The 21900-nt window shown below is 34.8% G+C and overlaps 1 protein-coding gene across 2 annotated transcripts; it reads right to left on the reverse strand.

Moving 5' to 3' along the window:
- Positions 1–58: 58 nt before the first annotated feature.
- LCBK1 (long-chain base (LCB) kinase 1) lies at positions 59–19756 on the reverse strand. Of its 2 annotated transcripts, none has more exons than XM_088206450.1 (9): positions 19527–19756; positions 18611–19288; positions 18142–18513; positions 11962–12055; positions 11763–11800; positions 3453–3599; positions 2356–2455; positions 685–1622; positions 59–427 (listed from the first exon to the last, which is right to left on the reverse strand). In XM_088206450.1, the coding sequence occupies exons 2-9, from the start codon at positions 19070–19072 to the stop codon at positions 278–280; spliced, it is 2301 nt and encodes a 766-aa protein (XP_088062576.1). In that variant the 5' UTR covers positions 19073–19288; positions 19527–19756; the 3' UTR covers positions 59–277. The 2 variants fall into 2 exon arrangements, with proteins under 2 accessions (XP_088062576.1, XP_088062575.1); XM_088206449.1 differs by having other exon boundaries at positions 18611–19344.
- Positions 19757–21900: the final 2144 nt, after the last annotated feature.

Consider the following 21900-nt stretch of genomic DNA (forward strand, 5'->3'; position numbering starts at 1 on the left):
CATTGGGCAGCTGCTGCTGTGACCCAACACAAGAAACTCATACAAGAGAAAAAGGAAAGGAAGGAACAGCAAGCAACAGATTCGCATAACTCTGGGTGAAAAATTTACAGAGGATCTCAGATGTATATGGCACAAAAGGGGATGGAGTAATGTTTCAACAAAATATATATAGATAAAAGACAAAAGCTAGTCTTCTCTCTGTATAAGGACGCTTCACCATTTTTCACATGTGAAATCAGCATAACAAAAGACTTCAAAAGCAGGGGTCTTTCCCATGTTATACGCGACGACCAGGGCCACGCCCAATAAGTCTGCACTGTTCTGGAAGCAGAGATGAAATGACTTGACCACTAAGTGGGAAAAGTTCCCCATCAATCCCACAACCATTATGGGTCTGTTTTCCGGCTTTTATCTTCACTGATTTTACCTGCATTTGCATAGAGGCTTAAATTAGATGGGGCTCTGGTGTTTCAATTTGGAGTGACACATGCTAAATTACAAGATATTTGTATCTTATCTTTTGAGCTCCCTATCTTTTATAAAGAAATTCCTGAGTTGCAACATAAACAGTATAGCTAAGAATCACTAGAGTACCACATTCAAACACCCATGTTCATGTCACAATTCAACCTATGTTGTCCTGTAGCTCAAACAGAAAAGAATTGCTAGATTAAAAGTCCATACCTTAACATACTCAACATATGGAAGTGAAAGATGCCGACCCATCTGCAGAAGCAAGAAGAATCTCATCAATCTCAGTCGCCCACTTCCACGAACCAATAGCAAATCCATGGTGTTGTCATCATGCTCAGCCATTGGCGCCACAACTTGGGAACTCTGTACAGTCCTGCAAGCATGGTTGCATACTAGGATACCAAGAAATTGCCCCTTTGTAACAACCCATTGATCTTCAAATTTAGGGACAGCTTCCTTCTTCATTCCTGCTTCTGCATTATCTGAAGGTCCAGGCAACTCAATTGGGTTTTCTACATCCCAGTTAGGCTCAGTATCCCACTTTGGTTCAGCATCCCAAATTGGACCAGGATCAGATAATGTTGAGGAAATATCCTCTCTATCATTTGTTGCAGCATTTCCCCAAGAACATCTTGAGGGATCATGCGTTGCAGTTAATCCTGCCCATCCTCTATCGGTCCTTGACTTTGATCTTGTCCTTGGCCAGTTGGGGGTTGTTGACATTGGTAACTGCGGATGAATAACTTCTGGCTCTGCTGTAACATTGCTCCTGCCAGATGATAGACGTTTTGATTTTGGATCAAGGCCACGAACGTATTCAGATGGTTCGGTGCTGGCATGATTACTACTACATGTATCCATGTCACCTCCAGACATTCGACTAGGGGTCATTATTGAGTCAATACTTGATAAACTAGAGGCTCTGGGCATGCCATCTGTGTTTGATCTCCTCATAATATCTGTATACAGGTCTGACATGTCAACTATCTCCCTTTCAGCTGCATTTTTGCCTTCTCGATCTTCCTTTAATGCTGGAAGATATTCCACTTCATAGTTGTACTTCGGCAAACACAAGAACTTGAGGAACCCAGCAACAAAATATCGTAAAGGACCAAAACGTTTTTGATATTTCTCGGAGAGCTCCAGCACTGCAACATGATGCCACAGATAAAAAACACATGAAACGCAGAGCATGGCAAACCATAAAAAACAATCAATGCAATCATATAAACAACTGCAAGTAATATTGCATTCAACTGGCAATTCATACTGGAAATCATATCCGCCCTAATAATTTATAAATGAAGTCAATAAAGACCAAAATGCCATCTAAAGAAATAAATAATATACCAAAATGCACACATCACTTCTGAGTAAAATATACAAGAAGCTCAATCTGAAGATCTAATACATCTTTATAGACCCATGCTTTGAACTAGTGATGCCACTTGTCCAAAAATCATAATATAGATAATCAGCATTTATTGGTGACTACCAAGTGTTAAGACAAACTGTTCAGGCAAGAAGAATAGTAAAATTTCTTTTTGGAGAGAAAAAAGAGAAGAATAGTGCAATTTTAATCCAGTGTATCAGCAAGTAACAAGCCAGACAAATTTTTTGATATCTTACAAGGCGAATGTGTTATGCATGACAAGCCTTCATGAGTATGGAGCATGATCCAAAACAAAGTTTCTCCAGACTATATCATCCAACAAGCATCACTCAGCAATGAAATAGGACCATAAAAAACATGCCAAGATTACATATTGATAAGCTTTAAACCCAATGCCTTCCTGTTGGGAATATAGACAATATGCCATATTAACAAAGCAGAAAGGAAATCAGGATCTAGAAAATTACCAACTGAATACTTTTACTTACCATCACCAACAAAACCATAGTAGGAGACTGTCATCCCAAAGTGGATGACACCTGTCTGGATCCACTCAACAGCAAAAACATCAGTAGCTGTGAGACCCCCCTAAAAACAACAAAGCTATCTGAATGGTAAGCAAAAAGATGACCCAGAATGTAGTAGAGTTTCACAGTCTAATAGTACCAAAAAGAACATAATTAATACACCCACTATTCTTAATATAGGAAACTAAAAAACTTGGTATACAACTTAGAACTCAAAAACTCATCTACTGATGGAGCTATTTAAACCAACCCCCCATCAAACCACATCTGCACACACAACTCCTCCAAAAACTAAATCTGAAACTTTAACAATTGAAGATTTTAAGTTGTTGATTCTTCACATTTTTTGTACATTAGGCAGATTAGAAACAATACAGTAATAATGTGTCTACAAGGATAAATAAGAATAATCACAAAAAAGTTAAATAAATAATGTATTCCATAACACCATCTCAGTTTAGCCCATTAGTCATTAGAAGCTCCACTCCTGAAGCACAGAGCATGGGTTCAAGTCTCAAGGGAAGCCACTTAATGCCAAAAAATAAAAAATTGATCGGTAGAACCATATCTAGAAAACAACTCTCAGGTTCCTACTTAATAGGAACTATAGATATGAGCTTCACCCAAATGGTCTTCGTTTATGTGATTATCAGGACTATGAGAATTACTAGACGAAACAGTGGCAACATAAATGAGGAAATCAATTCTGTTTCATCTATATAACGATACGAACGGTAGAATATATTTCACCTTCAGGGACTAGAAGTGCTAGCTGTTTTGTGATTTGTGACTAAAAAAAGAAAAAAAGAAAGATAAATTTTATCTCATGGCTGCAAAAATAGATATGTTCATTCCCCAAAAAAGAAAGCAAGCAATTCACTCCTTGATTATCAACAAAAATGGGGATTGTAAAAATATAAAGGACTGTGGTCAAATTTACTAAAACATCAATCATATTGAATAATATGCGCCCTTCAGCAAAAATATCCCAGTGATTGTAACACCGTAACCATCAAGTACAAGAAGCATGCTATATCAGTCCTAACAAAAGCTGGTACCTTAACTATAGCTATTGCAGCAGAAACTGGATCCCTAACTCCCAGCACAGTCCAAACTAGTGAATTATCAGAACCAGCAGGGATAATTCCAATTGGTATAGAAATTCCTTCTTTCTGGTTGTCTCTAGAAAGTAAGCCATTTAGAACCTGCATAAAAAATCATTACAACAAGGACAGATCCACGGACAAGTTTCAAATAATTCACAAAGTTTTGAAAAATAATATTAAGAAAAAACAATAAGCAGGTAGATTAGTTAGGCCGATTAGATCTAGAAATATCTGCCCATAATACAACTAGGAATATGAAAAAATACATATTAAATGTCAAAGTCTCCTCCAAGGAACCATGTTTAGTTAAGTCAAGCTGAAAGTCCCTAACTCTGGTGAAATTAATGAAGCCTCCACCCTACATGCAATTAAGGATTGTTGATTGCAAGATGTTATCAGGTCCAAAAATAAGAATTTCTATCATGACTACAAACCAGCTGTCTTTGGAACTACAAGTGTTAGAATTCTTCTAAAAAGAAAAGGCAAATATACATTAAAAATTCAATAAGCTACATTGCACGTTTATACTACCTTTCATCATTGACAGGCTGATAAAACAAGCACATAAAGCAAAGAGACACAAAGAGTTGAAGAAAAATGAGAGGGATGACAATCTTGTAAGTGTAGTGAGGCATGAATAGATAAGATATAAACTGAGATAAAAAGCTCATATAAAATGTATAGTAGCACTGGTATCACTGTGGTTTAGTTTGTCCATATTGCAAAACCAACCAGAAGAAGCAAAGAAGGTAGCCCGAATCAGCCAGAAGTTGTTCTCGCCTAAGTGAGTTAGGCACAAGGTTCTACTGATTTCAAGAATGTATATGTGAACTCAGGCCATAAATTTCCTTTTCAAAAAGAGTGTTATAGATAAGACCAAGAAGCTGGCACCTAAGTTGCTCAGACTCCAGTACAGGTGTCGGGTACAGGTATCGATCTAAGTATCGGACTTGGCAATTTTTTCAAAATTAAAAATACACTTGGTCAGTAAGAGTCCAAAAATTGTCTACAAGCACTTGGACTCATCACGAAAGAGAAAATTTAACACAGTTCTATAACATGTTTCATGCATAATAATATAAGCCTTTAAAAGGGCTCAGACTGGGGCTTATAGACTAAGAAAGTCAAATATTTAGTCCAAATCCATACAGTCTATTCGCCCACTTGTAGTTTCTGTTAAAAATGCTATGCTTTGCCCGTACAGCTTCTTCATGTGGCCACCTCTAGCATGTACACACGTGTATCTCTTTACCTGTACACTGTGTATCTCTGCTTTTCTTGTTTGTTCATCTCTGTCTTTTAATCTTTCACGTATGGCTTCTCAATTTTACAAGTTATGGAAACTTCTGCATTTTCCCCTGTGGTACTTCTTTCTTTATTTTTCTTGTCCGTCTCACTTTTCAAATTGCCCTTACTGCCTCATTTGAGCTTTATGTCACCTTCTTCCTCCCTTCTCTCTCAACAATTATAAACAAATGTTGGTGTGAATCCTTCTCATAAGAAAATAATGTGTCCAAGTTGCATATCAAGTGACATACATATTCATACTTATAACCATCGTATTGGTTCGCACAAGCATGGCAACCAAAAAGCCAAGACCAAGCAACATAGAGTACAACCCATGTATAACAGATAGGAGGTACTGTTTACATAATATCTCTAAGATACAAAAGATCCCCTTCTTGGAAAGCTTCAGGCTTCTCTCTCTCCAAACAGTTCATGAAATAGAAAATGGTACAAGTGCCAAAATTTTCCGATTGTTCAGAACCAGCCATGCCAAATCTTATCCTGAATCGAGCCAGCTACTGCCCAACACTACCCCCACAAACTTTAAGGCTACTTCATGCAACCTTCTAGCCATTACCCTACAAACTTTAAGGCTATTTCATGCAACCTTCTAGCCAGCTATACAAAGGGAGGAAATGGCAAGGACATTTTTCTGCACTAATTACATTATGTAGCAGCTTTCCTTTTCTTACAGGAGTATCCATAGTTAAAATGAGCTGCCACACTGCTTTCCACCCAGAAGTAGATACTTTAGAGGAAGCAGAACTATCTAAATAGCTATCAAACGAAAGTTTGCCAGCAGCCCTAGAATTTCTTAGGCTCATTATATCAACTTCTTAGGCTCATAAAGACCAGCAGATATTTGAGCAAAGGGCAGGATTGAGGTTGACTAGGACCACAGAAAAGCGATTACTTCTATCACTATTTTGTACATTATTCGACGGGGATTTTCGTAAGTGTTCAATCCCTTTTTTGTTTTTTAAGTAGAAAAATAAGAATATCATGAACAAGGCACCAAGGGGGATCCATGTACAAAAGAATGAGATTACAAATTAGTCAGAATGTAAGAAAGCCTGCATGTCCCAATCACAAATTAATGCGTGATGCTTCGACCAAGAGAAAACACCAATCTTTTCCCCCAAAAAAAAAAAAATAAAAATAAATAAATAAATAAAACACCAGAGGGCTTGGAGTCCTCACTCTGACAGAACCTTCAAGATGACCCAAACGGTGCAAAATACTCTACTGAGACCGATCAGCCAAAAATCCTACCATTGCCCACAATTCTAAAACTACCAAGCTTCCTGATCTCCGATCAACTTGAGTATTCCATTCGATGCAATATGCCATAACTTAGTGGCCATGGGGCACAATAAAACATCTGGTTATGAATCAAAACCACACTCAAGCACACAACATAGCATTAACCAGTTCTTTCCTCCTTTCTTTAGGATATAGAGAGGATATAGAAAGCCTTCTTAGTAGGGTTAGACATATTTGACTTCATTTCCTTAATTTATGGCTTAACTGTTTCCCTATTATTTTTGTCAGTTTGGAGACCTCATAGATCTTTTGGCTTCTAACTGATCTACATCTGTTTTTCTACACATGGACGGTACCACGTTCATGGCTGTGAATAATACTATTTCCTTTTTTCTTTTTTGTTTAAAAAAAAAAAGAAACACACACATGTTCTTGCCTCTTTCTTTCTTCTGACACAAAGTTATTTGTGAACTTTCGTTCTTACAGACAGTTCTTGCAAAATTTCAAATAAAAATATTGGTAACTACTGCATCTTTCTTAATTGATAGATAGATAGATGCACACACAGATAAGCACATGATGGTGACACTCCGCTTGGAATTATGGAATTATAAATGGATATATAAAGCTGTTACAAAGAGGAAAAATAAGAAACTAATTACAGCAAATGAAATGAAATCAAAATTAATCCCTGTACGAGTGGAATTCCCTAACCAGTAGCCCATTTTGTTAGGAATATTAATTTCCTAAAATCGACAAGAAGATCAAGGGATTTTCCAACAGGTCCTTTTTGAAACAAGAAACCTAAAATTATAACCTTAATCAAAACTTACAACCAGAAGATTTATAGAAACAGAAAATTTGAGAATGCAGCATTTTAAAAGTTCAAGTTTGATATACAATTGTTGATAAGTATATGATTAATGGATTCTAGGTTAACCTCTTCAACCCTAAATATGACAATTACAGCATAAATTAAAGTTTCTACGTTGTAGTCAAAATAGCTTCTGTATGTCCCCATTGGTCAGATGTCTATTTATCTTGGGAAAGTTAAAAGCTACTTAATATATGCTAATAGATTGTCTCTGATTATTAGACCAATTAAAGTTCATAACAGATAAAATTTTGTACCACATTGAGGAATGAACCCGTGAGGCAAAACTTCATTGGATGAGTTGGTTACTTCAAGAAAGGATACTGGTACACAGCCTCAATGAGAATCATTCCTCTCTACATTCAGAGGAGAAATGTCTTAGACAGCTTGTACACTATATGCTGTTAAATACAATAATGAAGCTACAATAGCTTGTATTACAAACTGCGGAGAGTTACAAGGCAAAAGATCATTGAAGTGACATTTTCCTTCAAATGCTCCAATTAGATATATTCCAAAATTCAACCTAAACCTCATTCTTTTTTCTGTACTTTATGTCCAGGAACACTAAAATCTCTTAAGGCAACAACTAGCATAAAGTATAATTGCACAAAAATTTAGTACAAATTATCTTACAAGTTGCAAAAAATGAAGAATCAATTAATAGCCATATTTCAGGTATACTTAATGTATCATGTACTGTTTATTTTTCAAAAAAAATGTATCATGTATTGTCTCATTCAACAGTCCTGAACTAATTTTATATGATAAAGAATTGCAACAAAAATTTAAAAAAAAAATATGCAACTGGGTTAAACATTTAAAAAGGCACCACAACTAACCTACATGTCTACTACTTCAAAATACTTCTTTTTGGGGAAAAGAAAAGGAATAACAATGATAGAGAATGTGTTCAGCTAATAGAATTGGAAGATAAAATTTAGAAAATGGAAAAAAGTGTGTTTGGTTGAGATTATTTTCCACTCTGAAAAACAAGATTTTCTAATTTGGCTTGCTAAAAAAAATGATTTTCTAATTTGACAAACCTCCTTTTTTTCCATTTTCACTTGTTCTAGATAGAACACAACAAGATAAGTCCATGATTAATACAAGTAAGCCCTTGTTCTTGACTGTCTTGATAGGGGTTGGTATGAAGGCACATTAAGTTGAAGATACTACAATGTTAGATTTAGTTCAAGTCTTCATTATTTGATATATAACATTGAGTGATAATTGAACCAATTCCACTAATATCTTCAATATAACAATGATGACTTTGTATATTTCTCTTCTCAAGGAAGGAAAAAAAACTAACTTAAATTGGATATAGAATTGACTTGGAACTAGAATGCTATTTTTATGCTAGTCTTCATCCTACTTCTATTGTATTTACATTCTTATTCTATAGAATTGAATTTAAATCAAACTTGATCCAAACACTAGTGATTGGATAAATGCTTCAGAGCAAGATATAAGATTCCTGTTTCCAAACTTTTCACTGCCAAAGGTAGACCAGCATGATCCAGCCTCTTTGTTGAATACTCCAATTCCAAGCATTTGTATGTAGCACTAGTCTAATTAAGGCTGCATGTGTTTAAGATCTTCTACTAGACTTCTATTCAAATAAGCATCGACTCAGGAAAATTAAAATTTTATTTTCAGTTTAATCAAACTGTACTATTTTTACCACAAAATCATATTACAGTGAAAAACACTAGATACAATTACACACACCAAAAGTTAGATTAACTCGGTTCAACTCTCTTGAAGCGAAGTGGAGACTTCAAGAATTGTTACAATAGGATTGCTGCAATAATGCAAAGAGAGATACGGTAATGTGGGGAATTTAGTTTAGATGAAAAATCAGGATTTCGAATTATATTCTAGCTTTTTCGAAAGGTATTAAAGATATTTTCTATTGAATATGCCTCGTGATTCTATTAAACTTTATATTTTCAAGAGATTACAATACTTCAAGACTATTAAATCTACTCCTATTAAGATTTGGAAATCTTAGATTACTTCAAGCACCTGCAACTAACAAGGAAAAACGAATATTGACCAAAATAACATAAGCATTTCTAAACAATAGGATTTCTTTTTGTAGGAAAAGTTAGATGAACATGCATCAAGGGAGAGCCAACCATTTAAAAAATATTTACACTCTCATAAAGAGAAAGATTAATAAGATCAACAAAGTCAAACCCATTAATGAGAGGGCGACCCCTAAAACAAAATATGACGAGTTCTAAGCCATTGAACCCAAATAGAAGCAAAAAAGGGGAATACATACAGTGGCCAACGAGATGGGAGACAAGAATTTCCTCCTAGACTTTGCCACTAAGACCCATTCCATGTCATAACTCATCCTTCATAAAATTACTAACAAGTGAATTGGGATTAAGTCTATGTCTAAAACAAATCCAAAAATGTTAAAAATTTATTTACAAATTCATACTTAATTTAATTAGGAAATAGTACACATTGTACTCGGATAAGAATAAGACCAAATAAAACTATCTTCATATGGAATTTTAAGTAGCATTTAGATAATGCACGCCAAATTCCACTTGATTTTGATAGAACTGAATGCATTATCCCAATTCCACGTGAAATTCGATATGAGAAGATGAGGTTCCTTTTCATCATTTTAAGGGAGATCTTTATCTGTTGAACTAAGTGTAAATTTGCAAATAAATTCTATAAAAATGTTGGACTTGTTGCAAAGATAGCCTAAGGAGATTGAGAGTAGAATCATCAAAGCCTTCTTGATTCAGGACACTTGAGAAGAAACTTAGGGATTCACTCTCACTTCGAGCATTTTTTTTTTGAGATAAAAGTAAGAAAATGCATTAAAAAGTGGTACCAATGAGATACTGCTCATATACAAAAGAAATGCCCCTTAACCAAAGTTCTGCCTATCTTCAAGATTGTCATTAGGATTTGACAGAATATCTTCCGTCCTTAGAAAGCTTCCCACATGGATAATCAGTGGAAGCTCACTGAATAAAGGTTACGCTCCACACAAGAGAGCAGGACATTAGTATCGCTGATTAAAACCCAAACTTCCTAATATCAAAGTAACTTCAAAGCCCGTCAATCGTTACACAGTTTTTTATACTCTTATGCCAATCCCTTCAGGGTGGAGAAGAACTCAACTATGGCAAGAAAATTTGAATATGTGATTGCAGATGAGTAGATTAATCTTATTAAATTTGTCATCAAGTACCCAAGACCTAATATATGGTTTTTCCAGCCACTTTATAAGAAACTTTTGACAGAAATCCCTCTTCTGTCTGACTTTGTTTCAATTGATTCGATCCATAGCTCAAAAGAACTAACTTCGGCACATAATAGCTTTAAGAAACTGCTTACCTGCATAAAATAGTACTACCCACTGAATCTTATAAAAATTAAACACAGGAAAATTAATTACCTAAGTTAACTGCATAAATAGAAGTAAACACAAGCACCCATCAACTACTCTTCTTGACTTCTCCTCACTGGCTGGTTGAGAGTTCATAACAGGTAGATATGCAGAACTCGATCTGAAGTGGTTAATCATGCTTGGGTATTGTAGGCCATGCAAAAACCATCAGCTTTTGAGGATATCTTTAATTACTGGCAGCTATTTAAAAGATGTGTATCTTACAATCTTCTCTATCATTAGGTTCAAGAAGATCAGAGTGGGAGAGTTTTGTGAAGTGTACAGTTGACGAATTTGGTGGAATGTCTCTTTTCTTTAGGTTTCTATTTAACTACGAGATTAGGGAGAACTCTTACCTAGTCTGGAGTTGATCCCATTCATCCCACATGGAAGATACACCCATCTAGAAGTTGTCCCAGTATGACTCCTTTCAATGAAATTTTAGGATAGGAATTGGACATAACTTTTGCCTTCAACTAAAATAATTGTCCTTTTTATTCCAGAGGAAAGTAAGCACTATTCAGAAGGGACCAAATGAGTACTGCCTAAGCAGAGCTATATATACTCTACAGCAATTTTCGGTAAGTTAAAACACAATACCTATGCAAATATCTTGACACGGTCATAATATTCATGAAAATAAGTAGTTTCCTTCCACGTACATGGAGAAGGTGCAAAAGACAATCACACAAAGGTAGAGATAAGCATGGGACAAATATGAGGCAACTGTCATACCCACCATGCTGTAAAAATATAAACTCATATCCGTTTCATACCTATAGTAGGTAGAAAGTTATTTACTTGCCACTTGCCTCATGGGTAAAATATTTTACATGCCACCCATCTCATTTACCCATGTACTAATTCAAAAAAAATTTAAGTGTTAATCAAAACAAAACATAATTTAAAATAATATTTAAGTACAATCTACTCAACAATAAATATAAGGTAACATTTTACAATGTACAATATTAAGTATTTGTTAACCAAATTTTAATTAATTTGAGTAGAATTAAAAATAAAACTAAAATTTATTAATTATATATAGCGAGAAGTGCTGGGCAGGTATATCTTTACAATCATACTCCCTCCATACTCATTTCAGATTTAGAACTTTCCACCTGCATACACCATATACTCTGTTGATTAAAATTTTTATTCGTACCATCTGGAGAAAGTTGGGTGGGTCAGTGAGTAACCCGCCACTGTGTCCACCTTTACAGAAAGGTTTATGAGGCCCCAAAGTCATCTTAATTATAAAAGAATGATCTTAAAATGAAAGGTATGTAAGTTTTAAAATGAGTAATGTTGCTAAAAGAAATAGATAACAGTTCCTAAAGGAGAGCACAAAATTTAGAACAAGTAACAAGAAACCAAGACAGATTATTCCGCAGCAAAGGCATTGACTAACCTCATTGATAATCCCGTCACCTCCAACACATATGATTCCTGAAAAAAAAAGTTCAAAAAGTGAATAGAGAAATAATGAGCATGAGAATCATAAAAAGAAAAAAGAATTACACAGAAGTAAAGAATCATCTTTAATGAAAAACCATATTAAATATTATTTATAAGATATATTATTCAGCACATCGTTTAAGTAGGAGTACCATCAGGGCATGAACTAATGTCAACACTGGATGCCAACTTCTTAGCATGACCTGCAGATGTTGTTTTGACAACCTCAAGTTTAAACCCTGCAAGCTGTCACAGTTTGCAAATAGTATTCTGAATATGTAGGAGAATATATTTTTTATAGTGAAAAGCATTTTCAATAAAACATTTTAAGAAAAAAATTTGACAGGTAATGAAATAAACATAAAATGGAAAGGAAATTTCACTAACAATGAGATGAAAGGAGGTAAAAGGAACGGAAATTTCACTAACAATGAGATGAAAGGAGGTAAATAAATGGGGAACTATGCATGGGTAGCAAATAAAAATATCTTGGTAATAGAGTATAGATTTGATTAAGTTATTTTTTTTCATAGAGAAGGAAAGAAAGGTACAAAAGATGAGGAGATGTCCTCCCCAAAAACTATCAAAAAAAGAGAAAGTTTGGGGAAAGGGGTGATGGGGAAAGACTTGCTACAGTATTGGGGGGAAAATCAGTAAAGTTGCCAATCAAATACCTAGGACTTTTGTTAGGGTTTAAATATAAAGATGTGAGAACTTGAAATCCTGTGATAAAGATGTTTGAGAGAAACTATTTGTCTAAAGGCGAGAGGCTAACTCTAACCAAAAGCACTCTCACCAACTTGCCTATATATTTCTTATCTGCATTGACTATTCCGATGAAGATTGCTAAAAAGTTATAAAATATTCAATGTCGATTCCTTTGGGGATATGATGAGAGAAGTAAGAAATAACATTTAGTAGAATGGGATGAATTGAAGAAGTCTATGGAGAAGGGGAGCTTGGGGCTTAGATCGTTTGTTGATATGAACAGGACCTTGCAGGAAAAGTGGTTATGGAGGTATCTTATGGAGAAGAAGAGGTTATGGAGCCAGATAAATGAGGCTCGCTGGGATGGGGAGTTAGGGAGAGGGTTTGTTAGTGAGGTGGTGAGGTCTCATGGGATGGGATTATGGAGGAAGATTGGGTCGGGTAGACATCAGTTCTTGGAATGTATACAGTAGAGGCTTGGGAGGGGCAATAACATTCACTTTTCAGATGACGAGTGGATTGGGAGGCGTAATCTTAGGAATCAATTTCCAAAAACATATGCTATCACCCAAAGGAAGAATATAGTGATGGAGGAGGTTTTTAAAGGAGAGGATGATAGTAGACGGTGGAGCCTAAATTTGTCTAGAAATCTTAATGATTGGGGAGATAGAAGAATTTGAAGTGGTTCACCTTCTAATGTCCAATGTGCAACTGAGTGAAGACAAGGATAAATTGGTGTGAAAATTGAAAAAGGAAGAGATGTTCACTGTCAATTCCTTGTGTATGAAAGAAGTTGGATCTTATAACCATATTCTCCTTTGGTGCCTAATGGTTTATGATATTTAGTTTATGGTGTACAATCTACTAGGTATCACCTGGGTGATTGCATGTACGATTAAGGATGAACTTTAGACATGGAGTGGAATTTGTGAAAAGTCGAAAACTATAAAGTTTATTTCTCTAACTATTTTTTGGCTAGTGTGCAAAGATATAAACAATCGAGCATTTGATGGATATGTAGAGGATATGACTAAAATTAGAGATAGGTGGTTTAATGTTTTTGGGTCTCTAATACTAGAACATGATCTTGACGGGTGGGATGATTTTGAGAAGGTTATTGATGTTCTAACCAAGATGTAAATATTTAGTACATGGGCGGTACTTCTTTCGCGTCGTGTACTTAATACACATTTTTTTTTATCTTTTAAACCATTTTTTCATCTCTATCCCTAATTTCTTCTAGTTTATTTCTATTCTTCTGTTTCTCACTTAAATTTTCTCTATTTTAAACTATCCACAAGCCAAGTTACTTCAAACATTACTCATCAACATCAAGCGTGTTATGGTATAAATAATAAATTCAACTCTTTCTTATCAGCTTAAGTTTTTTGAATAATTAGTTACGATTATTATTTTTTGAAAGGAAATGGAGAAGGGATATATTAACACCGCATTGAAGGGATGCAATCCAAGTACAAAGAGCTTTACAAATCAACCAAAACATTAACAAAGTCAACTATATCCTCAACAAAATAAGAGGATAACCCTTAACCTAAAAAACAAAGAACCTAGAACCATAAGTCATTAAACTCAAGCAAAGGTAGAGTTAATGCCCTTGAATGCCCTGTTATTCCTCCCATTTTAAATGACCTAGAAAGTACCTTCAAAAGAAAACCGTCAAAGGTAGTCAAGGGGGATAAGTGACTGAAGCTTCTTGTTACACTTGTCATTCCAAATGCCTCACCAAGCACAAATTTCATCACCAACTAACCCTGCCATCTCCAAGCTCACAACCAAGAGCCCACAAGCAGCAAAACAGAGGCTAAAAGAGAAAGAACAACCATAATAAGAGGTGATTCAGCATTTCAATTGCTATCTTGCATAGGTAACGCCTTTTCACTAGGATCTTCACCCTTTTACTAAGATTCTATGTAGTGAGAATCCTCTCTCTTGGAGAAGTATTTCCAAGAGGAAATTCCCAAACCCAAGAAAACATTTGACAACTGAAAATAGAAAGATTTTACAGAAAAATATCCAGTCAAGCCACCGTTCAAATTGACTTATCAATACCCTCTGGAGGATCACTATACTGAGAGGACACTAAAAAAGTTTTAACATTAAAGTCTCTAACTAGATCCAACATCCCTACCTCAGAGCTTAAGTCACAAGAAAATCTCAGCCAATTTCTTCTTCCTAGCCAAGGAGTGCATAGTAAGAAACATTGTTATAAAGCCCGTCCAACCAAAATCTCATTATCCATATCCTCCATCTAAGACACCCAAAGAATTCATTCCAAGGAGTTAATTTTCTTACGCCAATCTGAACACTATTGGGATGTAGATTGCCTAGAACTCCATCCCCTCAGCTCCATTCCGCGTTTAGTTTTAATCAACTTTCATTGGAAAATTGCCACTTTCCAAGAAAACCTTTGTTGAAATAATCAATAACCTAATGCACAGCCCATCCCACTAGAAAGGAAGATTCACCATGTCTCACGCCACCAGGTGAAACCTCTTGTCCTCCTTAAAATTACCCCATAGACAACATTAGATAGTCTTCAACCTTTAGCCATGCTAGCAAAGATCATGAATAAGCACATGTAGTAAATAGGTAAGATGAAGAGAGTCCTCTTGACACAGGTGACTCTGCCTTCTGGGGAGAAATCCCCTCTTCCACCCAGCAAATCTTCCCTGAAATCTAGTCACCACTAGTTCCCATATGCATCCCTGCATTTGGCTCCTAGGGGCAACCCCAAATTTGGAGTGACCTTTTTTTGCGACCAAAGGTGCTTAAAGCACATTTTAGCAGTAAAAGAAGTCACAAAGTGTTCATTAATGAGTTTTTTTATTAAAAAAAAAAAGAAAAAAATGAAAAGTCCATTTGACCAGATTTTCTTACCGAGGAGTACAAAAGAAGCTCCTAGAACCAAATTTTTCTTTTGGAAGCTTTTATCAGGTGGCTCTAAACCTATTTATAAGTGTGAGTCTCCACTGGCAAACCATCCAAACTAGGTCACCAACTAAAAGATCATGTATAGAATACAGGAAATATCGTACTTTTCTCAAATACACATTGAATCTTGGAATTGTTGAAATAAATGCGCTTAAGTTATTAGCTCTTTGAGTTGGTTAAAGCACCAAAATGTTGGTTTAAAAACTAGCAGATATATATTTGGATAAAGATATTCAGTATGAACAACAGTAGTTTTTATATTTCTTTAATAATAAATGTATAAAGGTAAATAATAAACTGAACATTCAAGGAAAAGAAGTATTTTAATTTAATGCAGAAATAAAGTTATAAAGAATTTTTTTTTTTTTTAGGTTTAAAACTGCTTATTGGATATTGGTACATAAGAAGCACCCTGCAAATTATATCACTAAATAAGTAGATTTTAAAGATGCTTAAAGCTACTTATAAGCACCAATTACATAATGCAATACACCCTCTGTCGATACAAGAGATATTCTAATTCTCTTATAAGCAACATAAGATGTCTTTACAGAGTCTAGTTCTTAATGTGAAAAAGTCTTAGGTTATAGAATTTTCATGGGATTCATTTGGAAATCTACACTTATTTCAACTAAAGGATTGTGAAAATATTATCTAAAATAATAAAAATTAATCTAACAGGAAATTCAAAGTGAAATGAAAATATGCATTCCAAATTCCATAAAAATTGATGAAATTTAGAATTCACAGTTGCCAGTAAGGAGGGCTGGGCTCACTTGCCAATATTCCTACACATATTTTTTAAAAAAATAACAGTATCTCTATACATATGATGTCCCTGTCAACAATGTCTTCCAATGTGGCTAAAAGACTATTATCTCCAAAAAAAAAATGTGGCTAAAAGACTAGAGAGAATCCAATGTAACTTCTGTGGGGCAATGCAGCAGACAAGGGATAATATCACTTGGTGGCTTGGGACAGGGTGAAACAACCACTAAGGAGGGGTGGTTTGGGCTTGCGATCATTGTCAGTGTTAAATAAAGCCCTCCAAGGTAAGTGGTTATGGAGATTCATGATGGAGAAGGGACTGCTTAGAGGAGGATTAGAGGCAAGGCACAGAGTGGATGGTCATGGTTGGTTCTCTAAAACCTCGAAGGGCCCACTTGGGCTTGGTTTGTGGAAGAGAACCTGTATGAGAGGGGGAAATTCTTTAAGTGCATTGAGTGGAGAGTGGGATCAGGGACTAGAGTGAGCTTTTGGAGAGATGAATGGGTAGAAAGGAGTTGCAAGGCAATAATGAAGATTGGGGGATTGGGTTGAAGTAAAACTTAAATGACTGAGAGTTCAAATGTGTGGATTCATCATGCGGAAGCCACAGTTATGGAAACTACATTGCAAAAAAAGTGCCTGTAAGTACCATGACCAAAAGAAAAAAGATTTTGCTAAGTTACCAAAATACTCGAATTATTCGTCCAAGCTAATCTCTGTAAATGAGAATTTAGATGCATTAAAAGATTAAGCTGTTCACTTTTGGAAATTGAAACAAGTTTGCAACAATCCTCAATAAATTATAAGTTTTTTACATTTATTTCTACAACAAATTAGGGTTTGGAAAATTCAAGAAACCTTCAAATCTTTTTTCACTTTAACTGCATAGTTGTGCTTAGCTACGGTGATGACAGACTTGTCAATTTTATCATCCGTGAAAAATGACTCACAATTCTTTTATCTCTGGTACCAACTGATTATAGCACAAACTAAAATTAATTTTCTATTTAGGAGTTTAGAGATAAAAACCTAGACATCGCAGCTGTAATGTCTTACACATCATATTTAAGAAAATTGAAAATCTCCTGAAGTATTTCATTGAATTTTTTTTTTTTTTTTTGAGATAATCAAAACATGTATCAAAAGTAAGATTATAAAGATATTTATAATGCTTACAAAATAACCTTTCACAAATAAGATTAAACGAAAAAATAAAAATAGTAATACAAATAGAAGTAAGAAATAACTTTTTTTCCGAGAAGAAAAGGATCAAGAAATAATATTATTAATACAAATACAAAAACTAGATATTAATAAAAATAAAATTCTAAAGTTACCAAAAGTGTGATGATAGACTTATAAAGATAGCAGTTTTATATTTGATAGAATTATGATTCTTAATCTATTTAGGCAATCTAATACTAATTTATTTTGCATTAATTATTGATTCTAGACCATGGGTTTTTTGTATAGAGGTCACTCCATCCTGTCCGAGGGGGATCTCGAACTATTTATTGATACTTTCTATTCCTCTGAATTGCTTTTGTTTCTTTCTTATAACATCTACACCCTTGGTGCCTCTTAATACTTCTCTCAAAGAAAAACTTTGGAGAAAGCACAACCTTCAAATATGTCTCAATTAAGATAGTTATAACCAACTAACCCAAATATATTTCCAATCTTTCACTTCTCAATTTTTTCCCAAACTATCAGGATAGAAATTCAACTTGGTGCTGACTAAAAGATTCTAAATCATCCAAAATACAATTAGTTTTAAAAGGTTTTGCTTGAGGAGGAAATGTTCTACAATAATAAGATGCAGGCAAGGAGAAATGCAACTTCATCGAGAAGATACAATTAGCAAATTAGAGGTGAGTGAACATAAACTCAGAATGCAAATATACCTTAAATATTGGTTCCACAACACCATGGAAAACTTTACTAGAGCGACCACGCCCTGACCGTGGGTTCAATATGACAAGCATTTTGGGTGGATTCTTACACTTGAAAAGCAATTCAGGAGGAGTATCAATTGGAAGCAACTCCGAAGAAGCTTGCTTCTTTGAAGAAAGTAAAGGATGTGGAAAGCAATTTACATAACACTGTTGATCCGCAAAACTGCCAACCCATTGCACTGCCTCTTCTGTGCTAGAAGCCAAGAAGCGAAAGTCTTTACGACTTCTCTTTGGTTTCATAAAACAAGAGAGACCATATGAACCCTTTTTTACAGGGTAAGCATGAACAGTGAAATGCCTGAGACCGACATTGTACGTCACCTGTCAAAATCAAGCAAGAGAATCCACTTTCTTATCATCTCTGCTTCCCTAATTAAAATTTAGTTAGCGGTCTATTATTGCAGATATGAAACATTACCGAGATAACATCATCAAGTGTCAGCATATGAGAACCCCAAACTAAAGCCTTGCTGGTAAGTTTAGCATCAACAGCTTCTTGCTTGGCAGTGTCTGTGGAAGACTGTTGCTCCAATTCAGAAGGATTCTTTCCATCAGCGGCCTTCCTTTTATCCAATATGAGCTTTCCCGAATAAACGACATAACCCAACAGATCAGACTTTTCATCTCCTCCTCCAATGTCAATCCGATGCTCATCCCCCTTTGAATTCTCTGGAGGATCATCAGTGCCTTCGCTAGGCTTAGAAGTGGCCTTAATCTTCTTGCTGCGTTTCTCCGGGAACACAATCGGTGAAGACTGCTGCGCCCCTCCGGTAGCTATTTGCGAGCACAAGCCCAAACGCCTCAGTGACTGCTGCGGCTGGGGCGTCGTGAGTCTAAAAGATGCATTGCTATTCCTTGATAGGCTCCCAGTCTTCTGCATATCTGTTCTATTGCCGCTACTCCGACGCCCCGCAATCCCGCACAAGAGAAAAGATAGGTGGGGGGAGGGATAGACATACACAACTAACCCCAACCCCGAAAACAATAATCTATCAATCAAGAATCACAAAAGAATTTGACCGTCTGACGTGAGCTCGACAAAAGCATATACTAGCTGCCGCTGATGGCGATCCAATCCCAAACGATTAGCCCCAAGCTGACAACGTGAAGACTACCAGATCAGATCAGCTAGCAAGGGTTCAAAATTTGTCCCTATCATATACCAGAAAATGGCATTACAATCCAAAATTGAATTCCACTACACACGCATGATAGTTCAGATGAGTAGAGAACTACAATAATTATAAAAAATGCCGGCCATGAAGACTACAAATCGTTGAACAAGATCACTGTACGACAATTAAGAAACAAGAGAGAAGAGCTATTAAGCTTACCTTGAGAAAAATAATAAAAAAAATGAGTGATGGATGTAGCAGGTACGGCTCCAGATCCTGACGTTGGCCGGAATCGGAGTCGCGTGGCAGAGAGAGAGAGACGACGACGACGATGATGATGATGGAGAAATGATTTTGATTCGACAGAAACCTAAGGCCCCTCCTTTTTCGGGCTCGTTTCCATTACAGAGCCTACCTTTTTTCCCCCTCTTATTGTTACTATTTCATACAAGTACTGTTGTCGCAATACAAATAAATACTGGTGTTCCACTCAAATATGTTAGCACATTAGCAATAAATTAATGTCGAATATTTTTTACAAAGTTTAATTTGTTTGTAATAATTCCAACAATTTTCTGTTTCACCCAAAAATAATAATAATAATAAATCCAACAATTTTCTGTTTCGAATTTTGTGTATATATATATATGTGGGTGTGTGTGTATTTAATAATAATAATCTATTGATACGTCTTTGTACTTACAGCAACTTTTGTTAATATAGGAAAACAAATAATAGAATTTTCTTTTTGTTTTATATATTTCTTGTATTTTATTAGTTTAATTTAATTAATCTCCTATATCCTTTAATTCATAGGTTTATAAGGCAAATAGTTAGTATGAACATTTCTTTTGTTTACATGTAAATAATTGTATGAAGTTTGTTTTTAATTTTTGTTTTATCTTTCATCATTTATTTGCTTTTTCTTTTAAAAAAATATGAAACAAATTATTTATATAATTATGAATAGCGAGAGTTTATTGATAGAAATCAAATCAAAGTAGATATGAAAACTATAAGCAAACTCATACGGAATTAAAGAACATGAATACGGAAGCGTATCTGAATCTATAATGAAAAAAAAATTCACACGTGTGAAAAAACTAATTTTCACTGCTGACGAGATAACATGAAATAAACAAAACACACATGTAGTTTGGAAACCATAACAATCTTTTATATTGTTAACTTTTATTATTTCTTATTTTACTCCTCGTAAAATGAAAAATTACAAATGTAAAAGTCCAAACCTCTATCGAAAATTTTGAGTGTTTAGTCCGTAATAATAGAAATATCACTAAAATTTTCATCTAATAGAAGAATTAAATGGTCAAATATTACATTACTTGCATTTTTACTTAGAATGCCCAAATAAGGGCTAAAGTAATGTTTAGAACTAAAATGAGAATAACACTATAAAGTACTCAATAACCTCAATTTGAGATTGGCAGAGCAAAAAAGAAATGATTGCTTAGTTAGCCTCTTGTTGTTTCAGGTTCAGATCTTGATCATCCTGATCTAAAATAGTTAATAAGAAGATGGTGAGTTACACTAATTTAGTAAGAATATTAATACCTTACCACTGACACAGAAAATCAAATGGTTGTAGAAAATATAAAATGACCGATGAAACATAATTTAAATGACATGTGAATGGGTAATATACCCCTTATTTATTTTACCGAAAATATTATTGTTACTTTCCTCAGCTAATAGTCATCTAAACACATCACACAAAAATGAAGTAAATATGATAAATTAGGAATAATAAGTGTACATGTAATATTGGGTTCTTAACTATTTATCTGAAATCAAGTTATTTACTACATCCAATTTCGTCAGACCATTTCATTTTCCCTACCGACATCGCTGGGGATCTATAAGGATCCTCACTACACGTGGAATCCAAACATTTCTTTTATTTCATTGGTCATCCTTATACTCTATCCAGTAATAAGCGCCACAATTTAAAAATCGTCTCAATACCTCATCCGGTATGAGTGAGATTAATTATTCTCAATCATGTTCGGTATGGGACTTTCCAACCCCATACGATTGAGAATACGTCTACAGTAGGATTCATCTTATACACCAAATCCATACACTTTCTTCTATGATACCCAGTTGACTCTTTTTATCTATTTATGCATGCATATTTTCTATTGTATTTAACTCATGCAAGAACCGAACTTTAATTAATACGAGAATACAAAATTCATGTTTCAAAACTTGTTAAGGAAATATAGAAAATGTAGTTATAAACAAAGTAAAACGCTATGATAGGATGCAATTTTCTATATATAACAGCATGAACAACAAAATGAAATAGATAGGTCAGGGCGAAATTAACAAGGTAAAATATGATAGAATAAACAATACGAAGTAAAAATAGAATGAAACAAATACAACGATTCAAGATGCGCAATTGATGCATGAGTTATAGATAAACATAGATAGATAAGGGTGAAAATAGGTTAGTCCAACATAAAAGAATTACGTGATTACAAGGCAAGTAAATTAGTAAATAAAAATAAATAAGAATAAAATGAGAATCAAATAATGAACACCATAAGATAAGAATTGAGACAAACTA

Source organism: Carica papaya, chromosome 6 (genome assembly GCF_054855325.1).
Source record: "Carica papaya isolate Zhongbai chromosome 6, ASM5485532v1, whole genome shotgun sequence".
Taxonomy (NCBI): Eukaryota; Viridiplantae; Streptophyta; class Magnoliopsida; order Brassicales; family Caricaceae; genus Carica; species Carica papaya.